Genomic DNA, 20,111 nt, shown 5'->3' with positions numbered 1-20,111 from the left:
TTCCAGAGCAGATAGTGTGTCTGCCCTTAGAGAGAACAGAAGCTATTTTTTCAGCACACTACATAGATCTTTTTTTCTCCAAATAGATCTACCTGTGTATAAAAGCACTCTTTAAGATTCATTACAATAGAAATGTTTCTAAAACGCAGTTTTTTAGTATCAGAAAATTATGGTGTTGCACTCTCAGCTCAGTTTTGTAAAACTTCAGTCTCTTAACCTTAATACTTATATTATTTTTGCTTCTATTATTTTTAAATCGAGGTGATGTAAAGCTGAACTCGGATGTCCCGCTACATTAAAATGGTGGCTCTAACATTGTGGGTGCTAAGCAGAACATTAAGGAGATATTTTGGTCATCCTCTTCTGTTTGTTTCTTTAAATGTTATGGCTACGAAAGCAAACAGCTTTTATGTTCCTACTCCTTTGTGGGGTGGCTTTAGCTTGGACGAAGGTCCCTTGTGACACACAGCAGCACATCCTGCCTGGGAGTGCCATAAGCTGACGTTTTCTCTGCAGATTGCACAGGGAAAATTCAGCTAAATCCAGCCCAGACAAATTAGAAATAATTATTTGCTGTGGTTTTGCAAAGCCATATCTGCCTTTACTAGCTACGTGCATAAGGAAAGTGATTCAAATAAACTCTTGAACTTAAATCATGCCTTGAAAGAGGTATTGCTACAAGGCCACAGGTCAGTAGGCTGCGACGATCATTTTCAGAGTTAAACTATGCTTACAAGCTACCAGAAACCGGGAGCAGTGGATTTAAAGTGGACAAGGTTAATATGCCTCACCTGGCTTCACTCTGGAAGAGGATTTCTAAATATTACAGCATAAATAAATATGTGGTGGATGAATATGAGTCTATTTGAGAGATGTGTTTTAACTGCAGTTCATTACATTCTTTTGGTTTTCTTCAGTGTTTCTATAACTTCAGTACTGGAGCCATTTCTTCTGTGCAGCTCCATGGGATGTTGCTGCCGCTCTTAATTTTTGGAGCAATCCCCTGACAGTTCTTTGGTATTTGCAGTTCCTATCCTCCTAATGTTCTTCAGGCTGCTACAGGGAGCTCCTCAGCAATGCTGGAAGAGTGTGACAACTGCCACTTCACTGTGTGCATTTCTCAGCTGTAAGGTGCTGGCGAGGGGCTCTTCTTTCCCCTCTTCTTCCTCCCATTGGATCAGCTCCCTTGTGTGGCTTTGGGGATATTTCTTCTGCTTGCCCAAGTGGTCCCCAGACCCTGGAGATGTCCCTTATCTGAGCTTTGATTGCGCTGGCTGTCATAAATGTTGCCACATGTCACTCTGCCTTACTTTGTCAATAGAAACTGCAAGTAAACGTGTGGCGATGGTGATCTCTGCGGATGTGACAGGGAGGCGGTGGCTGGTTGTGAGCACACCTTGGTGCCGTGCCAGGCATTTCCTTCATCCCAAGAGCAGCTCGCCTTTGCAGCTGACAGGGAAGGAAAAGCTGAGTCACTTCAGGTTTCTCAGTTGATAGATTACTATTTTGCTAGGTGTTTTTAAAAAACTAAAATCCCAGCCCGTAAACGGCATTGTAACCACTTGTCCGAGGGGGGAGCCCTGCTGGAGTCCTGGTTCGTTCCAAAGAGGCTCATTGCCTCGGGATGTCCTTCCCAGAAGCATTCCCTAAACATCTGTTTGTCTCATGCGCTCAGGCTTACCTGTTTCTAACTTTTTCTGTGCCGTGCCAAGTAACGTGTGAGAGTGTAGCTGAGCAGGACGCAGATCCTGTCCCAGGCGGCAGTGGTGCCCCAGCTTCTGTAGCCAGTGCTGCCCCAGTGTCAGCGGCGTGGGCTCTGTTTGTGCCCCGAAGCCATTAACATCTGGCAACCTTCAGCAGCTGAAAAAGTGATTGCAAGCAGTGTGAAGGCAGTGTAGGCATGGGTGTTAGAGTGTGCAGCCTACAGGGTAAATATATATCCCGTGGAAGATGGACACTGGAAGGGACCTTCCCCAGGCACCCACAGAAAGGTCCATGTGGTTTAACTCTGAGATGGTATTCAAGGTACCCCGGAAAACAAGTCATACCCAAACGTGGAAAGTAGAAATATGCGTGGTCCCCGATACCTTAAATATAAAAATGGCACATAAAAATACCTTAAATATAAAAAAACCTACATAAAAACTGAAAAAAGGGACTGTGGGCACCCACTTACCAAGATAAAATCCCAAATCTGAGGGTATGTCCTCTTTCAGACAGAAAGGAGAAGCCTTCCAGGGAGTCCTTGGGGCTGGCGGGCAGTTGAGGAATGAAGGGACCACTCAAAAAAGCAAATACTGTAGTAGACAAGCTGAAGGTTGCCTGGTTTTACTTAGAAGAGCTCAGAGGGCTTTCTCTGTTGGAGATAATCTGATTGGGAGGCTTGGGGGTAAGTCTCAAGCTGAAACATGGGCAGAGGAGGTGGTAGGACAGGGCGTTCAGTGAGCGTAAGCACGGAGCTGGGCCTGCACCCCAAATTGTCAGGGGACCCAAGGATGAAAAGGCCAAAGCTCTTCCCTTTAGCCTCTTGCTTGAAGTTCTCCCTGCATTACAGAAGCGTCAAAAAGTGTGGACAGGGTTTGAAAGGTTTTTTTTCAGACAACCACCAGCCAGTGACCGCAATGTCTTTGCCATACTGGTAGAAAGTCTAATGAAGACTTGAGGCATAGATGACTGTGGTGTGCTGGAAGGGCCAATGGCTGACGGATGAAGAAGAGGAGTAATCCAGACTTCAAATCTGCTGGGAGGTTTCTGAAGGAGTCAGCAAGTGCGTGGACCAGGACGATGGAGTTAATCTAGCCTGTTTGGGTTTTCAGAAGGCTTTTGATATTAAGTCCTTTATGAAAGCCATCAAAGCAGCTAAACTGATGCAGGATAAAAGGGCAATGTCTGTTGGGGTCTAATGAAGGTCATGATTTGAAGTATTCAGCATTGTAACTGCAAAAGCAGGCAGCATGAGCTGCTGCAGAGGGGCATGGTGGAGTAGAAATATGAAGTGACATGGTGGGAAGGAGGAGTTGCTGCCCATGATGGCTGCTGAACCAGCTGTGGTCTCACAACTTGGACATGGCTGCTGCGAGCAATGGTCCTGTGAGAATACTTGTTCTGGTGAGTAGGGCAGAGGAGCTGCTGCAGAGGACTGCCCTGTCATGGTGAGCTACTGCAGTGTTATGTATGGGACGGGGCAAGGATGTGCTCACAGGAAGGCACCGATTCCATTTTGTGTTTGTGCTTTACTCCCCAGCTGTCCTGCCACTCCTCTCTGCCTAACCTCGCCTCCACCTCAGTCTTATACCATGGGGTTCGGACTTGCTCCCCAAATGTCTCCCTGGACAAACAAAACAGGAGGAGTTGTAAGCGTGTAAGGCCACCAGAGCCCTTCCTATGGCCACCTGTGGTGCAGACCCAGGGTACATCCCAGGGGCTTCCCCACTCCACAGCTGCATCCACAGCAGCCGCAATTCCTGTGTCTGCTGCATCTTTCCTCCCCAGTGCAATGCCCATGTGCATGCCCTGGCCCTGCTCTCAGCCTCTCCCCATCCACCTGCGCTCCTCAGGTTACTGTTTGACAGAGGAAGGCTTGAACCTGCCCCATTTCCAGGCAGCTCTGATTTTTTCCGGCTCATGAGGCAGGAGAGGTGGCTTGTGACACTTTGTTTAAAGGGATGGAGCAGTTGTGGTCACAGTCTGGAGGGTGACCTACCTGTGGGAGCGTAAAGGGCATGACATTGGGTTCTTAGGATTCTGTAATACACAAGGACGGAGGCTTTGTTGCTGTGAATTTCTTCATTACAAGTTACTTTTAGTAAGGTAAATACAATTATGATTAGTAAAGCAAGTATGTGTATATGTAATTATTTATTTATTTTATTATTAGTAGCAAATATATATATATCATTCAAAGTATTATGGTACGGTTCATTAAACTGCTCCCAGGAGTGAGGTCAGTCGATGATGGATGAAGTTTCCCTCTGGAGATGATCTGCAATCTTAGAGCCTGGCCGCAGCCAGGCATCCCAGCCAGTCTGGAAGATTGGGCAGAGAAATTCACGCAGGGGGAGCTCTCAGGAGAGAGGGGCTCGTTTGGGGTAGGTAGGTAGTTACTTTTATGTGGATCTGTGAGTGGGCAGAGGACACCTCCTCCTGGAACATCTGTTGCTGGCTTCTGCTTGCTTAGGAGGCCCCTTTGTAGGTTATGGCAGTTTCCTTGTTTTGGGCTTATTGGGGGATGCCCTGGGCTCCCGGCTGCACTTACCAAGGGCACTGCAGTCTCCCACCTGCACCTGCCAAGGATGCGTTGGGTGCCCAAGCTGGCAAACATTTTCTCCTTCAGCAGACATCGCTTTGTCAGTACTTTTCCCCATTGTAATCAGGTCACCTTTATGGCTGCTGCTCTGACAAGGGATCAGTGTTGTTCCCTTGGTCTCTGCGGGAAGAGGCTGCCCTGGGTCTGGCAGTGACACCGCAGGAGCCCCATGAGCTGTGCACCTACACATGCCCATGGGGCTGGGAGCTGGGAGTCCTCTTTGCTTGTTCCCCATTTCCAGCACCCGTGCCAAAGCAGGGAACTGCCTCTGCTTGGCTCCTTGGTGCTCGGCTGGGGGATGGCCACCACCCCGTGTGCCATCCTGGCAGCTTCCTGCTCAGGTGCTTGCTGCTCAACCCCTGCTCCAGGGTTGTCTGGAAACGTGGCTGGAGGGGAGGGACCTCTGTGGGCACGACGGGTGCTGTGAGTGCACCCATCCCTTCCGGCAGGCAGCTGCTCAGGAGAGCTCTGCTCCCCACCTGGAGGGACACCGCTACACCCCGTGCTTTCGCTGCATCACCTGGAGGGTGAGGGGCTGCACTCGCTGCTGCCTGGCTACTGAGCTGTACATGCCACGAAACCCCAGGTGAGGGATGCCCTTGAATCGTGCTGGGGACACGTCATCCTTAGGCTGTGCCCCACAGGGGACAGCCATGGCTAGCTCGGCCCTGGGAGCCATCCTCGCTGTGCTGGCCTCGCTCATCATCACTGCCAATGCACTGGTGGCTGTTGCGCTCCTTCGCCTCATCCAGAAGAGCGGCTCCAAGGGGCTCTATTTTGTCCTTAATCTTGCTGTTGCGGATGCCATGGTTGGCTTTACAGTCATGGGTCTGGTCATGGATGAGTTTTCCCAGCCCTTATATCGACCCCAGATCTTCTGTGTCCTGAGAATGGCTTTTGTGACCTCCTCTTCTGCTGCCTCTATCCTATCCCTGATTCTGGTTGCATGTGACAGGCACCTGGCAATCAGGAAGCCTTTCCACTATTTCCAGCTGGTGACAGGCCTGCGGGTTGGAGTGCGCTTGGTGGGGCTCTGGCTGCTCGCTGCCATCATCGGCTTCCTCCCAGTCCTCTCCCCAGGTTTTCAGAAGGTCTCCGCTGATGGGAAGTGCTCCTTCTTTGGGGTCTTCCACCCCACCTACATGCTCACCGTCTTCTGCGTCGGCTTCTTCCCAGCGCTCTTTCTCTTCATTTATCTCTACTGCGACATGCTGAAAATTGCCTCGGTGCACGTGCAGCACATCCAGGAAGTGGAGCATGCAGGGCTGGCACGCAGCTGCCCCCCATCCCGCACCACCAGCGACATGAAGGCCATGCGAACCGTGGCTGTGCTCATCGGGTGCTTCACACTCTCCTGGTTGCCATTCTTCATTGCCAGCATCGTGCAAACTGTCTGCACTGAGTGCTTCCCCTACAAAGTCATTGAGAACTACCTCTGGCTGCTGGGACTCTGCAACTCTCTCCTGAACCCCCTGCTCTACTCCTACTGGCAGAAGGACGTGCGGCTGCAGCTCTCCCAGCTGGCTGCAGGTGTGAAAAGAAGAGTTCTCTTTCACCTGGGGAACGGCCGCTGTTTCCCTGGCAGAGGCACCAAACCTCTCCCCACTGTGTCCTGCCTGCAGCTTCAGGACTGACACGGTAAGGAGCGGCTGCCACCAGCTTTTCAAGCTTTCCAGCTTATCTCCTGCATTGCGACCATGAACTCGGGGCCCACAAGCTGTGGAGGAGACCACAGACAGGGTGGAACCTACCTGGATGCTAACTCCCAGACATCAGCGTGGCCAAATTCCAGCCAGCCCACAGCCTCACAGAGCCACAGCACAGCCTGTTTTGCACCAGCCCCAGGCACCCCAAATTGCAGGTGTGTGGCACACATTAGGTTTTTGCCTGGAGAGCCTTGGCAAGAGCAGCCTTTTACCTCTTGGGACCAAGCCCTCAGCACTCATTCCACAGGCTGAGATCCTTTACCTGTCACTGCCTGGCTTCCCCTGCCCAGCCCTGGGATCCACCTGCCCTCCCCTCTGCCCACAGTGCCAGCTCTCCAGGTGATGAGCCCCAGGCGCCTGGGGCAGGGCTGCTCACACAGCACTGGCTCTGTCACCTTTGGCTCCTGGCCCAGGTGGCGGAGGCTGGGAGGTGTGCACAAGTCCTAAATCCATCTGGGACCACAAGCGCTCCCAGTCACTGCCCTTCCTAAATCAAACTCGTGATCCTACAGCTGCTGGCTGAGCCACCCCCTAAACCTGTCTCCTGCTGCAGTCAAACCTGCACCCAGAGAGGTGGCAGGGTCGTCCCCACTCTGGGTTGTGCCCACCCAACGCAGAGGCAGGGGGTAGAGGTCTGAGCTTGCTGCCGTGCCACTGGGACCACACAGAGGGCTCCTGCTGTTCCTCGGCTGCTGCCGTGTCTGCCCAGGAGCTAGCATGGCAAGCGCAGAGCAGCTGCAGACACTGCACACCAGGGAGAGGTGCAGGGCAGCACAGACTGAGCTGTTGCTGTTTGGCCTGGGCTGTAAAGTGAGTTAATGAGTGACTGGCTGAATGCCGAGCTGTGGCAAAGGAGCTGGAGGAACGGCTGCCTCAGAGCCAGGGAAAGCCCCATGCAGGAGGGTTGCTTTGTCCTATCAGGGCTGTAGGGCTGGATTTGGCACTGCAAGGGTCCCTACACACCAACTCATCCCAGGAGCACACATCTGCATGCCCTGCCACATAGCATTGGTGGCCAGACTGCTGACCTTGCCAGAGGCTATGATGATATTTAATTGCTTCTCATAAAATTGTGTCCATTTAATCCACATGGCAAGAAAATTTCATTTAAAAGAGGTTTATTATCTGAGAACATACCCTAATCTGAAAATGAGGCTGCTATGCATAAAATAGCAGTTGTTTCCACCTCTGTCATTTGCCCCACTGGTAGACATGAAGGCTCAAGGCCATATCCAGTATGTGTCCAGAACCTGCCTTGGTCCTGAGGCCTTCCCCATCCTAGAGTAAGAGGCAAAAATAAAAGTGCCCTTAAAAAAGGTCCTATGTAGCATTCACCTCTGCCTGGGAAAGGCCTGAGACCAAATATCACATGGCAGATGCTGTTCCTAGCTGCACAACATGGAATGAGCCTGAGAGGAGGCCTCTACAGAGCAGTTCTGGCTCTGTGGGTGGGCTGACACCTCGTAGGTGGATCTAGTAGGTGGATACAGTCTGATTCAGTTCTGGGGATCAACACAGTATCTGTCTATATGATGAGCTGCTCGCTGCCTGTTCTCAGTGGAGCCTGAGCTCCACCGGATGTTGTTTTTCAAAGCCAAGCCATCCTTACTTCTGATCACGCCAAAGCCATCCTCCGCCTCCCTCCAGCATGCTTTCTGCAGTGAGCGTCGCAGGTGGGTATCCAGTGTGAACAGAGACATTTTCCATGTGGGCCTCTTGCCACTTCCTGAGCTTGCTGACTGCTGCCTCTGCTGTGATTCTGTCACCCACGGCCCTGGAGTGGGGCCAGCCATCGGCAGTGTTTGTGCCCAAGCACAGAACTGGGTGAGACTGCAGATCTGGAACAGCGTGAGCAACAGGAGCCGGAGCACTGGCTGTGTTGGCCTGTAGTGACCATGACATCCCACTCCACAGAGGGGCTCAGGCAGCCTTCTTGGTGCCACAGAGACACAGGGAGGTGGCTTGGATGGGAAAGGAGACACTTCTGCCAAGCTTATGTGCAGCTGGAAGCAGAGCACCTCCCTGAACAGTGGAGGGTCCCTTGCTAAGCATCTGCACTCTCGTTCTGACCTGTGTCTCTCCCTCCAAGCCTTGGGCTGGAGGGGGGTGCTCGCAGGCTGGAGTAGTTGGGGCTCCATTCCTGGAAGACACCTCCAGATCCCACCGGGACAGCCCAGCCCAGCAGCCCCTCCTTGTGAGACCGTGCCGGCTTCCATCTTTTGTCCCAGAGACCACGTCCCCCTGCTCCACCACTGCTGCTGTGCGTATCTGTGGGTACTGGGCACCCAGGCCAGGCGCTCTGGGGAGCTGCCGGAGCGTGGCTGGACACGAGTGGGCACATGTGAGGCCACGGGGCGAGGAATGACGAATTAATCCTGCCACAAGGGAGAAAGAGGGAAAGACAAGGAGCCCTTCCCCCACTTGCTGTCCTTCACCGGAATAAACGGCATTCCTGACAGCCTGTCTCTGTTCCTACCGACCCGTGGGGGGTCGGGGCTGCCGGGCTGCTTCCCCTGGCAGGGCCCTCGCCGGGGCAATCCCGCCCGCCCGAGACCGCGGTGCTGCGCTCGCCCGGGGGCGGGCGGCCGGCGGCGCCCCGGGAGCGCTGGGGGCTGCAGAGGGCCCACGTGGCGCCGGGGGACGGGAGGACGACGCTGCCGTGCACACGGCGGGCCCGGAGGCAGGCGGGGAACGGCGGCGGGGCCGAGGCCACACAACGCGCCCCTCCGCCTCCGCGCCTGCGGACGCGGCCACCGTCCCGTCGCGCCGTGCGCGCAGCGCCCCGCCTCCCAGTGAGGTGGCAGCCAATAGGCGGGCGCAGCGGGGCACGCGGAAGCTCGTGGGCGGTGCGCATGTGCGGGGCGGCCGCGGCGGGCCGGGCCGGGCCGGGCGGTGAGGTGAGGTGAGGTGAGGTGAGTGCGGGCCGGGCCGGCCCGGCCCGGGCTGGGGGTGTGGGGGGCCCCGCTCCCGCCTGCGGACAGCCCCAGTGGGAGCGGCCGAGCGGCGGCTCGGGGCCGGCCTAGGCTGCGCGCCCCGGGAGGCTGTGGGGAGTGAGGCACGGCTGCGGATGGGGCCAGGGGCGGCGGGGCCTCTCCGGCCAGGCCCCCGCTTGCAGAGCGGAGGGGCGGCAGCGGTGCTGGCTCCCGGCCTCCTCCACTTCACAGGCTGCGGCGGCCCGTGGCGCTGGATCGCCGGGCCGGCCGGGCCTGCCGGCTCTCCTTTCGGGTCGCCCCGCCGCGCCAGGCCCAGCCGGCCTCTAGGGAGGGTGGCCGAGGTGTTGGCTTCCCGGTCGGCGCGGTTAGGCCTGTATGGCGCGGGTGGGCCTCGCCAGCGGGGGGTCCTTACATTAACAACAGCCTTATAGCAGTCTGGAGGGCATCGGGAGAGCTGGTGGTGGCGTCCCTAGTGTGCTGCTGGCCCTGTGGGCGGCGGGGAAGCTGTTCTAAAAGACTTACTGTGTGGAAAGTCACCAGGCTACCTTTTGGGTTCAGCGGTAGTTAAAACGTCACCAAGGTAGTACAAGGGGGAGGGAGAAATTTGTTGCATTTGAAGAAATTATTGAACTGACTTTTAGGCCTCTTTCTGATGCTCCAAAGTGGTTGGTTTGCAAGGGGGGTGGTTGAAGGTGGCAGTGGCTTCTTGCCTCCTGTGTGTAACTGGTTGGGTGTAACTGGTTGGGTTCTCTTCTGAACACTGGGCAGGCTTGGCTGTGCCCACTCTTGTAATTCAGCTTGTGCTGGATCTGTTCTGCTACAGCCAGACCGTACGTAGGAAGCACTGTTAGGTTCGTGCACACTCATACCAGTAACCACAGCTACCAGTGGGCTGTAACTCTCCCACAGCCCCACTCCATAGGGATCCTTTGACTATGATTCATATATATATGCATACACGCATTTATTTGGTTTCTTAAGTTTCTTTATATTTGTGTGTTTCTTACTGTCTTTATTATTTTGGTCGTTTGTGTGAAGTCCAGGCATTAACAGCAATGTATATTCAGATCATGCTGAGTAGAAATGCTTTTGTTCTTTACTGCCACGTCTTTTTCACACAAATGTGTTAGTCCATAAACTTTGACTCCTCCGTACTTCACTTGCACAGCTGCAATAATTAGGCACCATATTTTCGAGCTTGCAGAACATTGCAGCAGAGCTGTGAGATGACTGGTAAAATGCTAAGACAGCCTGGGGGAGGAGTTTGCCCAGCAAACTTGCATGCCTTCATACTGTGGCTTTTCACCTTTTCTCTGCTGTGGAAGCTGACTCATTGATTTTTCTGTTTCTTAGTGTTTACTTTGAGGGGATTTCATAATATCTAATTAAAGAGCCCCCTATACAGAGTTGTTGAAAGCTCTGTCAGAGCCGCTGTAAGGTCAGGTTTCTTAGTTTAAGGTCATGTTTTTGTTATGGGTGACTTGAGCTTGTAGAAGGGGTGAATTTCAATCTCAGAGTAATTTCAAAGATAAGGTGTTGCTAGAGAGGCATTCTGTGCACCTTCCGAAGATGGTGTGAGATTTCTCCCCTAATCCTCAATTTTCTGGTGCCAATGTGTCCATCCCAAAGCAGTGCCTTCCTCCTGCTCTGCTCTTGGCCAGGATGAAGCTGTTCAGGTCCTTGTGCTGGTGCTGCCCTTCTGCGAGGCTCTTGTCTGGGGAGCAGCACTCACTTCTGTGTCCAGGTTTTTACACTAGGATTTTTGAATGGTCCTGATTGCTGGCTGTGCTGGACTTGTCTTTGGGACTTTCCTCTTCTCCCTCACCACTGCTTTCTTTCTTCCTCTTTTTTTTTATTTTTAATTCCCACCCCCCACCCCCCGTAGCTCTGTGCCATTAGCCTGTGTCCCTTTGCCTGACAGATTTCTTCTCCTAGCCTTTCAAAAATGTATTTTTGAAAATGTGAGCTTTTGAGCATTTGCTATGCAGTAGCATGTGTTGCCCTTTGGGGGTGCAGTGAGTGAGGCTAGCAGGATGGGGAGGGATGTGACTGAGCTGCATGGAGTGGGGCATGTCCCCTCTGAGCCTGGAGTCACCTGCTCTGCACCCCAGGCAATGGAGGACTAGCTGCTTGTCCCCTGTAAATTCCAGTGTTAATGCAAAACAATTTAGAAATGCTGTGTTGAGAGGGAAGGTGGTTTCACAGAGCCATGTGAGCATCCCCAGAACACTATGTGGAATATTTAGTAATTTGGTGTGATGGCTAGGATGGCTGGTGAGGACTGCCTGTGGGAAGCAACAAGGGTTGTGTGTCTGTGCCAGCATACACAAGTATGTGCATACACACACAGGTAATAATATTTTTCCTTTGTTTTGGGTTACAGTGGTAACTAAACAGCACAGGTCATACATGACGATCAAGTCTCTGGTTTTGTTGCTGTGGATATATGTGAAAATATGCATTCGCTGGAAAGCATTGCAAATAGTCCTTTGGTATTACTGAATGCCTTGTTTTTAGGGTCAAAGAAGAAAGGGACTCTTTGTGTGTCTCTTTCTTTTTGGTGTGGGTTTTTTCCCCTCTCTTCTCTTTGCCCTCCTAGAATAATTAACTTGTCTGAAGTTAGTATTTCTTGTGAGCACAAGAAGAAAGTGAGGGATGTGCCTCTTACCATCAAGGATTACTAGAACTTAATCTTTCTCTGCAAAGGCAGCTAATCTCAGGCATTCAAACAGGGTTTATTTAACTGCACCAGTGCTTAAAAGCATTGATGTATAAAATCCCTTGCAAACTCAGATGTACTTGCTGCTAATCGCTTCTCCACCTCTGTCCCCCATCCGCCCATCAGCGTCAGTTACTGGAGACTGATAGTGACACGTGCAGCCACCGGTTGCCAGCTCCAGTCCCAACCCATGCTCTCAATGTCTGGGTTGTCACTTCCAACCCACGTGGCAGTGCAGTGGTAATTTTACTGTCATTACAACCCAACTTTCCTTTTGTGCTTGGATTCTTGTATGGACTTGCACTGAGTGTGAGAGCTCAACCCTGGACTCCCATCTTTTAAACAAATAAAGCTGGGAGTTTCAGTGGGAAAACTGGCTGAAATACTGAAATATGATCATCATCTTGCCATGTTTCTCATGCAGTATGCAGGTAAAGTACATGTTTTGTGTGCTTTTCTTGAAAGTGCATTTCTCTGATAATGTCTTGTTAGTGTTGTTAGCATACAGGATTATATGGAGTTGACAGAAGTAACTGTCAAAACCCTGCTGGTCTCATCAGTGTGCCTAGCCGGCTTCTAGATCAAAAAAAAAGAGTTTTAAAGCTCTAACCATGATGCTTAAGGCAGTAGTACAGTAGACAAGCGTGCACAAGGCCAGCAGTAGTTTTTGAACCTGGGAACTAGTCTTGGAAAGCAAATGTTGGTTGGTATCAAAGTGTCACTTCAAAGCCTTGGTATCTTTTCCCTTTCCCTTTCTTGCTGTTTTCTAATTGATTACTGCAGATGCTGTGTACTTTGAGTTTCTCCTAAAGTGCATTTCTTTAGATTTTTAAAATGATTACTGTGTAATCAGATGGCAGATTGTATCCTGGAATCCAGTTTATTTCTAAATTGCGTTTCTAAACACAAAAAAAGAGGGACGCCTGTTCAGGCTGAGCAATACTTCATATATTTGCCAACGTTGGCAAAAGGTAAATCCATATTTATAGTAAAGCCTGTGTCAGCCCATTTTTTAAGTTCCTCTTGATGCTGGGTAAGAAAGTTTGATGAGCAGGCGTAATCTACATGGGCTTTTTAAGTCTATCATTAAAATGCTTTTAGGCATGTGAAAGTGTCAGAGTACCTGTTGCTAGTTGTTTTTTTTTTCTTTGAGTTATGGGGCAGAGATTAGTGTACCTGCTTCTTATTAAATAGTTGGATGTCAAGAAAACCATTCAAATGTCTGACCAGCTGCAGCGCAAGGTTGCTGTCAGAGCATGCGGTTCACTTGCTTGGCCCTGGGCGAGCTGGTTTGCTTGCCTTTGAAGCAGTGCTAGGCTTGCAGTCAAAGCTCCTGTTGTCATTTGATTGAACAATAGTAAACCCAGTAGGGAAGATTTTACAAAGATCTTGAAGTGGAAGCCCTGTTTGGGGGCTGTTTTCATGTACAGTCGTAGCCTTGCACAGTGAGCTGCACAAACCTCTGTCTTGGGTAGAAGTGTTGTCAGCATGTTCAGCTCTTGGCAATAGGAGTGATCTGTAAACCTGTGCTTTTCAGTTCATGTTGTTGAGTATTTGTGATTTCTTGTTTTTTCACTGTTTGTTACAGCAAATGACCAAGCTCTGTTAGCAGGAACTGGTGGTTGGAAAATGAAGTCCCGCCCAGGGTCTGGCATGGGACCCAGTGATGGTAGATACTTCCCTTGATTTATGCCTGGAACATTGAGATCTCTCCTGTCTCTATCCAGGCCCTTTTTAAATGTGTGCTGTGAAAGCTACAGCCATATATAGCGTCAGCACAGACCCAAATCAATACTTACCCAAAGGGACAGGCGGGGCGGTGCATTGTTAATGCTATTTAGGACAGTGGGAAACTGCTGCATGTCTTCCCATAAGACACAACTCAGCATCTATTTTCAGAAGTGAAGACCACCTGCAGGAACCTGCTGCTGTTGTGTGAGAAGACTTGCTGATAGTAATTTTCTGCTCATCTTTAAGCATCTTCACTTTTTTCCCCAATCCATTTTTCTAGTGAGGAATCTTCTAGTCCAAGTTGATTTTTTTTTTTTTTAATTTTATTTTTAGTTTGTTAGTCACTGCATTATGGCAGCTCCTGGTTATCTTGCTCCTAAAAATTCACTTTTCTGAAAATCCATGGAGATACATACATGCTGGATGTGCTCGGAGGTACGCTAACGCCTGTGCCATGTAGGGCTCTAGAAATTCTGACACTGGTCTGAGGCTTGCTGAAAGCACTAATTTTTCTCCTCCTCCCTCCCCTTTTCTTCTGCATAGTACTTCACTGCAAATGCAGAAATCTCATTTCTTGCTTTCCTGGCGGACTACAGTAAAACTGAGTAAAAATCTTGAGTCTTGCTCTTGTGCTGGTGATCCATTCGTTCTTGAGTGGACCAGCTCAAAATGGCCAAGGATGCTTTGTTAAGGGCAGTGCAAAGGAAAAATGTTTGTGCCTCACAATTTTACTGGCTGATTCTGTCAGCTTTTATCCTGCTTTGTACCCAGGGGAGAAGCTTTTCTGCAGCTTCAGCTTTCTTCTGTGTACATTCTGTGTATCTGGTGGGATGTGGTTGGAGCTCAAGCTGAACGTTAGGTTGCTGAAGTGGTAGAAGAGAGGCAATCTGTTCTGAAGGTGGCTGCTGTCCATGGCATGCAGCAGTTGCAGGGTGGAAAAGCTGACATAATGAGGGCTTTCTTACTCTAAAACGCATTGTAAGTCTTTTCTCTGGCTTCGTTTAATTCTTGGAGCAAACTGCAGGAGAGCAGCGAACAAGGTGCCTACTTTTTTTTTATTGCTTCTGTTGCCAGCTTTTCAGTACTACCCTTTTCTTTCGTGGGTCATTTATTCTTTCTCCATCTTGGGGAAGTGAGAGTAAAGCTTTCCCAAGGTGTTTTGCTTCTCCATACTGAGTGTGCCATAATGTGCCTGTGGATGGTAGCTCATCCTGTCTTGGTGGGCCCTGGAGGCCCTCAGGCAAGGGCAAGGCTGCCTGCTCCAAGTGGTGTGGGTGCCTTCACCCAGAGCCTTCGGGCTCGTAGCTGACAGGTGCCTTGTTCCTGGCTGTGGGCAGGCTCCTGGGACAGGCAGCTCTGCACAGGGACTTTTATGCTTGCCATAACCACCTTTGCAGAGGTCTGGACTTACGCAATTAAGTAAATAACAGGTTTTTGAGAGGAAGGCAACTTGGTGACACTTGGCAATAGCTCCTGGCTTTCTCTGCTCGCAGAGCCTGGAGCAAAACAAGGAAAAGTGCCTGTGGAAGAGTAGGTCTTGGAATCCTGGAAGTCCTTTTTGGAGGAGCTACCAGAATCTCTTGTCTGAGTAGACTAAGAGTAACTGCATCCTCTCTAGCACTGTTTCTAGACAACACTACCCAGAAAATACATCAGTTTTTGGTTTTGGCTTGTGAAGGAGCTACTCAATTTCAAGCCTGTGACTGCAAAGAAAGGTATGTTGCAGTTCATGATCTCATCAACTTCCATTTTCTATAAATTGTGACTGTTTCTGACTTGTGGAATTCTAGTCCAAGGCTGTATAAGGACAGCAGCGGGTTTCTTTTCCAAAGCACTTGTACCATGTGTTCTGCATGCTGCAGTGAAGTTGTAAATGCAAAGTATTAGCTTTACAATCAAGAAAGTCGTATTTCTACCTTTTGAAGAGGTTTAGGCACTGTGGAGGAGTCTATCGAATGAGAAGGGTAGCTCTAAACCAGTTCTTGCATTGAGTAATAGTTGGCTTGGAATAAAAAAACCCCAACCTGTAAATTGAAATTAAGTGTCACGGCAGGGATGCAAAGTTTCTTCCTTTCCCCCTGCAGTTTGGTAATGTTTTCAGACACAAAGGTTTATTTTGAAGCAGTCACATTTTAGCTTTAAGTCTTAGATCCTAATGCAGAGAATCACGGGAAAGACTTTGATGTCTCAGCATTGTGTCAAAGTGCATCATTGGCCTGTGAGGTATCAGTTGGAAAAAAGGCTAGAAGAAAGTCAGTTGCTTATTCTGAAAATCTGAGAGCAATATAATTTTTGGTTTCGTGTATATTCTTGTGCCCTCGCTTACTGGTGTGGCTGTTCTAGTATTGGTGTGTAAGACATGACTGTGGTTACATGGCTTGAGGTTGAAAACAAGTCCAAATCCTCCAGTGGGAGCAGAATGAGGGTTTTAGCTCTGACCTCTTTGCTGATCTTGGTGTGGTCTCTCAAGTAGGATGGCCTAAGCCATGGCTTGATGAGACAGTGAACCTGGATCTGGATTCCTGGTACTGGTGCCTTAATCACACCCTGTGTGGTCACCTTTGAGCATTTAATCTGACACCATGAATTTGTACCAGCACAAAAAAATGTTGCTGCATTCACGTCAGAGGATCATGTGTTGCATCTGTTAGAGACCATATCTGATTACATTTAATGGAGAGCCCATAAATAATAAATTTTTTGGAAGTGGGATATTCATGAAGTGGCTTGAGCCAAGTCCACAGGCTGTTATCCCAGGGGTGACTCTGGTTGTCTTCATGATGCTTTTGCTGGGTTTTGCCCACATCTCTCACGGGTAGTGCATGCGCATTGGTAGGTAGAACTGCTTTTGTTGAAGTAATGCTGAACTGAACACATCCTCATCCTCTAGGTAGCCATTGATCTCACACTAGACTTCCCCTGACTTTCCTTCAAAAAAATACTCCACTGAACTTCTGATGTTACTGTCACCTTTAGTTCCTACGGTGACAGTCCCCCATGCTGGAGAGGAATGATCTCCATGTGCTGGTACATGCTGAGAACAAACTGCTGAAAAGAAGCTTTGTGGAAAAAGTCTTGCGTGTTCTGGTTCACATAAGTTGAACACGAGTCAACAATTTAGCCTGGCAGCAAAGGAGGCCGGCAGCATCCTGGGCTGCATTAGGTTGAGCGCTGCCAGCAGGTTGAGGGAGGGGATCCTTCCCCTTGGCACCGGTGAGGTCATACCAGTACTGCTGTGTCCGGTTCTGCCTCCCCAGTATGAGTCACAGACGTTCTGGAGTGAGCCTGATGAAGGGTAATTAGTGTGATGAAGGGGTTAGGGTATCTGCTAATTAGAGGCTGAGGCAGCTGGAATTGTTTAACTGGGAGAAGAGAAGACTTGGAGTGGGGGCAGAGGGAGTCTTATCAGTGTGTTCAAATGCACGTTGATGGAAAAGTGTGAAAAAGATGAAGCCAGAGTTTTCTCAGAGGGGCCCCGTGAAAGCTTAAAGGGCACACATCAAAACACAGGAAATTCAACTAAGCATGATAAAACTTTGCTTGCTGGTGATGTGGTCAAGCACTGGAACAGATTGCCTGGAGAGGTGGTGGAGTCTGTCCTTGGAGTTGTTTGGGACCCAATGGGACAGTGCTGAGCAAGCTGCAGGAGCTGGTGCTATTTTGAGTGGGGGGCTGGACTAGATGATTGCTAGAGACCCCTTCCAGTGAGAAAGTCTGTGATTTGCTTTTAGAGAAGAGAATGGTTGGGTTTCCCAGCAAGTTCCCACTCACCTCTCTGTTCTGATCTGAATACTTGAGCAGAGTTTTACTTTGAGATAGTTTTGAACCTGCTAGTGATATTCAGAGTAGTTTCCAGTCTATTTTGAACACAAAAGTTAATTGATGGAGTGCAAGATACTGTAATGTGATCCAAAATATTCTGCTCAGCTTTGCCTCTTTATCAAAGAATGACACCAAGGGTAATTCTTTGTCGGTTTTGCCATGTGTATTTCTTGCCCCATGGATTGTGCTTTGCATTTCTTGGTGAGCAATTGGAACATTTACTGGCAGTGGTTGTATCCTACTGACATTCATATCAAGCAGGTAGAAGTCTGGGGCTGATAAGCTCTACATCGTGCATCACAGCTGGTATGTCCTTCAGCAGCTTTGCTGTTGTGAGGTGCCTGACTGTAGGTGTGGGATTCGTTTCTCCCTGAGGTAGTAAGTCTGAGCTGGCCGGCTGTACCTTTGTCTGTAGTGAATGAAGAGTGTCACCAGCAGCCAGTGGCATGATTCCTGTGACCAAATGCAGTTTGATTTGAGGTGTTCCTAGGTGAGAGGAATTGTGCTCTGAACTGTGGATATGCAGATAGCTGTTGGCTGTGTGGGTAACTGTTCTTCCCCCTCTAAAGGGAGCTTAGGGTGACCCTGTCCTCTGCTGCAACATCGTCACTTGTTGGTTGAATCCCCTTCTGTGACCGTTGGGTAAGAGTCTTGCTTTTTGTTCTGCAGTTGTCTTGTGAGATCTGTCTCTTTCCAATGTCTACATGTGGCTCTGAAAGCTCCAGCTGTATGACGTGTTCAGGTTGCTGTTCGATTTCTCCTGTCTGTCAGTGTTGCAGCCATCGTGAGTGCATCTCTTTTTGATGGCATAACTTGATAAAGCTCATGGGGGCTTTCAGCAGGACTCTTGCCCATGGCTTGCATGGACTGCAGCAGCAGGTTGCATTCCTGGCGTGGTGCACTGTGATCGTATTACGCCTGTTTAGCATTTTTTATATTTGCTGCCTATTAAGTAGCAAACTAAAACTCAGCTTCATAAGCTGGCAGTTGAAGCCTTGGTCCATGTGCTAGCAAACCATTTCTTACTGTTCTTCAGAGGTGTATGGGACAGCAGTGTTCTTTGCAAAGAGAATATGCAGGAATGCTACAACATGTGGCTTGTACGAGTTTTCAGTGGCTGGCTTTAAGGTGTCAAAGTTCACATGATCTTGGAAGAGTTGTAGGCCCACAAAATGTCAGTCTAGAAAAGCAGACAACCATCTAACTGTAGAGCTCTGGATCTTTGTTTTCATCCAAGATTAGAAAACTTAAAACCCCAAACCAAAAAACCAAACAACAAAAAAACCCCCAGCTTAGAAGCATGTCTGCACAGAAGTGGGTGCTAGGTGGTAAATCCAGAAAGCTAGCACACCTCTTAACACATGGTGAAACATTTCATACACTTTCAACAATTGTTTACAAGTATGTTTAGTTGCACTTAATTCTCATGGGTTCTTACGAGCTTCCATGTAAAGGTAGAGTATTCTTTCACCATGCATGTTCTGTGGGGAAGGGGCTTTGTTAGTAGGGGACTCTTTGCTGAGGGTGGATCTTCTAGTATGCTAACTAGGATAGTTCATACGTAGTCGAAGTAGTTTTGTGTTTGATCTCATTAACTATTTGGTTTTCCTTGAGCTTGTTATTTCTTGAGGTTTTTCTGGGATCTATTCCTTCTCCCAAGGCCATGTCTTGTTAACTGTTTTACTGTAAGAGTTATTAACAGCCTCTTTTTTAAATTCTCTCTTTTTATCTTTAAATAATTTTGTATCATTCTTATCCTAAATCCGAAACATAGCCCCATACTGGGTACTATGAAGAAGATTAACTAGCCCAGCTGAAACTAGGACAAAAAGTCAACTTTGTGGGTGGGGACCCAGTTATTCCTGACCTGCTGCTCAGCTCAGGGTGCTGGCCGATAACGAGGTGAACTGAAGTCTCCGTGTTCCTTGTCAGATTGCTACTCATGCCCACCTCATCCTCTTGTATGTGGTGAACTTCATCCTTTGAGGCAACTGGTCCCGATTCAAACTTGCAGTAGTCATTTTGGAGGGTGCTTTCCAGGCTCTGCTGTTGGTCCTCAGGCATGCACAGCAGCTCCTGTGAGCAGTACTAATCCTAGCAGAACATCACCCACTTCCCTGGAGCTGCATTAGTTTCTGCCTGGAGCTGCATTAGTTTCTGCCTGGAGCTGCATTAGTTTCTGCCTGGAGCTGCATTAGTTTCTGCCTGGAGCTGCATTAGTTTCTGCCTGGAGCTGCATTAGTTTCTGCCTGGAGCGTGAGCAGAATCAGATCACAGGAGGTCTCCAGGGCTGGCACAGGTGTGTGGGGAGTGTTGGGCAGCTCGGGGCGGTGCTGCCTCCCCTCTGGTCTGGCATGAACTGTTGGGTCAGTTCCGGCCATTTCTTATGGCTTAACTCATGACCTAACGGGTAGGGGTGCTGGCTGTACAGCTGTGAGAACTTCCTTTGCATCCTGTAGACCCTAGCGTTTATCCAGTAGCTAAGGAATCTGTGTGTTTTGGGTTTTTTTTTAAATACATTAATAAATATATTTTTTTTAAAGAACACAAGTAGTTTTTCTTGTTAGCTCAGCTCTGCTGGAGACAGCTGCTTCCCTCTCCAGCACAGTCATTAGAGCAGATGCAGCATCCAAGTACTCCTATACTGTAGAGCGTAATTGTGTCCCAGCTCAAACTGATGATGGAGATAATTGGAGTGAGTAGCTGCCTTTGCTCTTCAGTGGGTTAGAAAGTAATCACCTGAGTGGTGGTGTGCGTAAATGTTCAGGTGTAGGTTAATGCTGAATGTCTGCGTGGCATGTCATCTTCATCCAGGGCAGGACATCTCTCAGTTTCAGGCCTGGCAGTACAAGTGTCTGGCTGTATTGCTGCTTGTCAGCATCCTTCTCTACGCC

General features: G+C 49.4%; 2 protein-coding genes across 5 annotated transcripts in view; both read left to right on the top strand.

The window, feature by feature from the left end:
- Positions 1-4,959: 4,959 nt before the first annotated feature.
- Positions 4,960-5,940, top strand: GPR119 (G protein-coupled receptor 119; the record flags this gene model as incomplete). Its single annotated transcript, XM_080365206.1, has 1 exon — positions 4,960-5,940. The coding sequence occupies one exon, from the start codon at positions 4,960-4,962 to the stop codon at positions 5,938-5,940; it is 981 nt and encodes a 326-aa protein (XP_080221332.1).
- Positions 5,941-8,778: 2,838 nt separating this feature from the next.
- The window catches only part of ENOX2 (ecto-NOX disulfide-thiol exchanger 2), a 51,041-nt gene continuing 39,708 nt past the window's right edge, over positions 8,779-20,111 (top strand). Inside the window, exon 1 of one of the 4 annotated variants that reach the window (XM_080365299.1) lies at positions 8,779-8,909. Coding sequence is in view for 3 of the 4 variants with exons in the window: in XM_080365296.1 (XP_080221422.1) it covers positions 10,608-10,689 (82 nt within the window). In the remaining variant the exon portion in view is untranslated. Of the gene's footprint in view, positions 8,910-10,565; positions 10,690-11,950; positions 12,096-20,111 lie in introns of those variants that run through there. The other 3 variants (XM_080365297.1, XM_080365296.1, XM_080365298.1) reach the window with 3 other exon arrangements.

Source organism: Falco punctatus, assembly GCF_963210335.1.
Source record: "Falco punctatus genome assembly, chromosome: 15".
Lineage (NCBI taxonomy): Eukaryota > Metazoa > Chordata > Aves > Falconiformes > Falconidae > Falco > Falco punctatus.
This window is presented reverse-complemented; position numbering and strand designations above follow the sequence as displayed.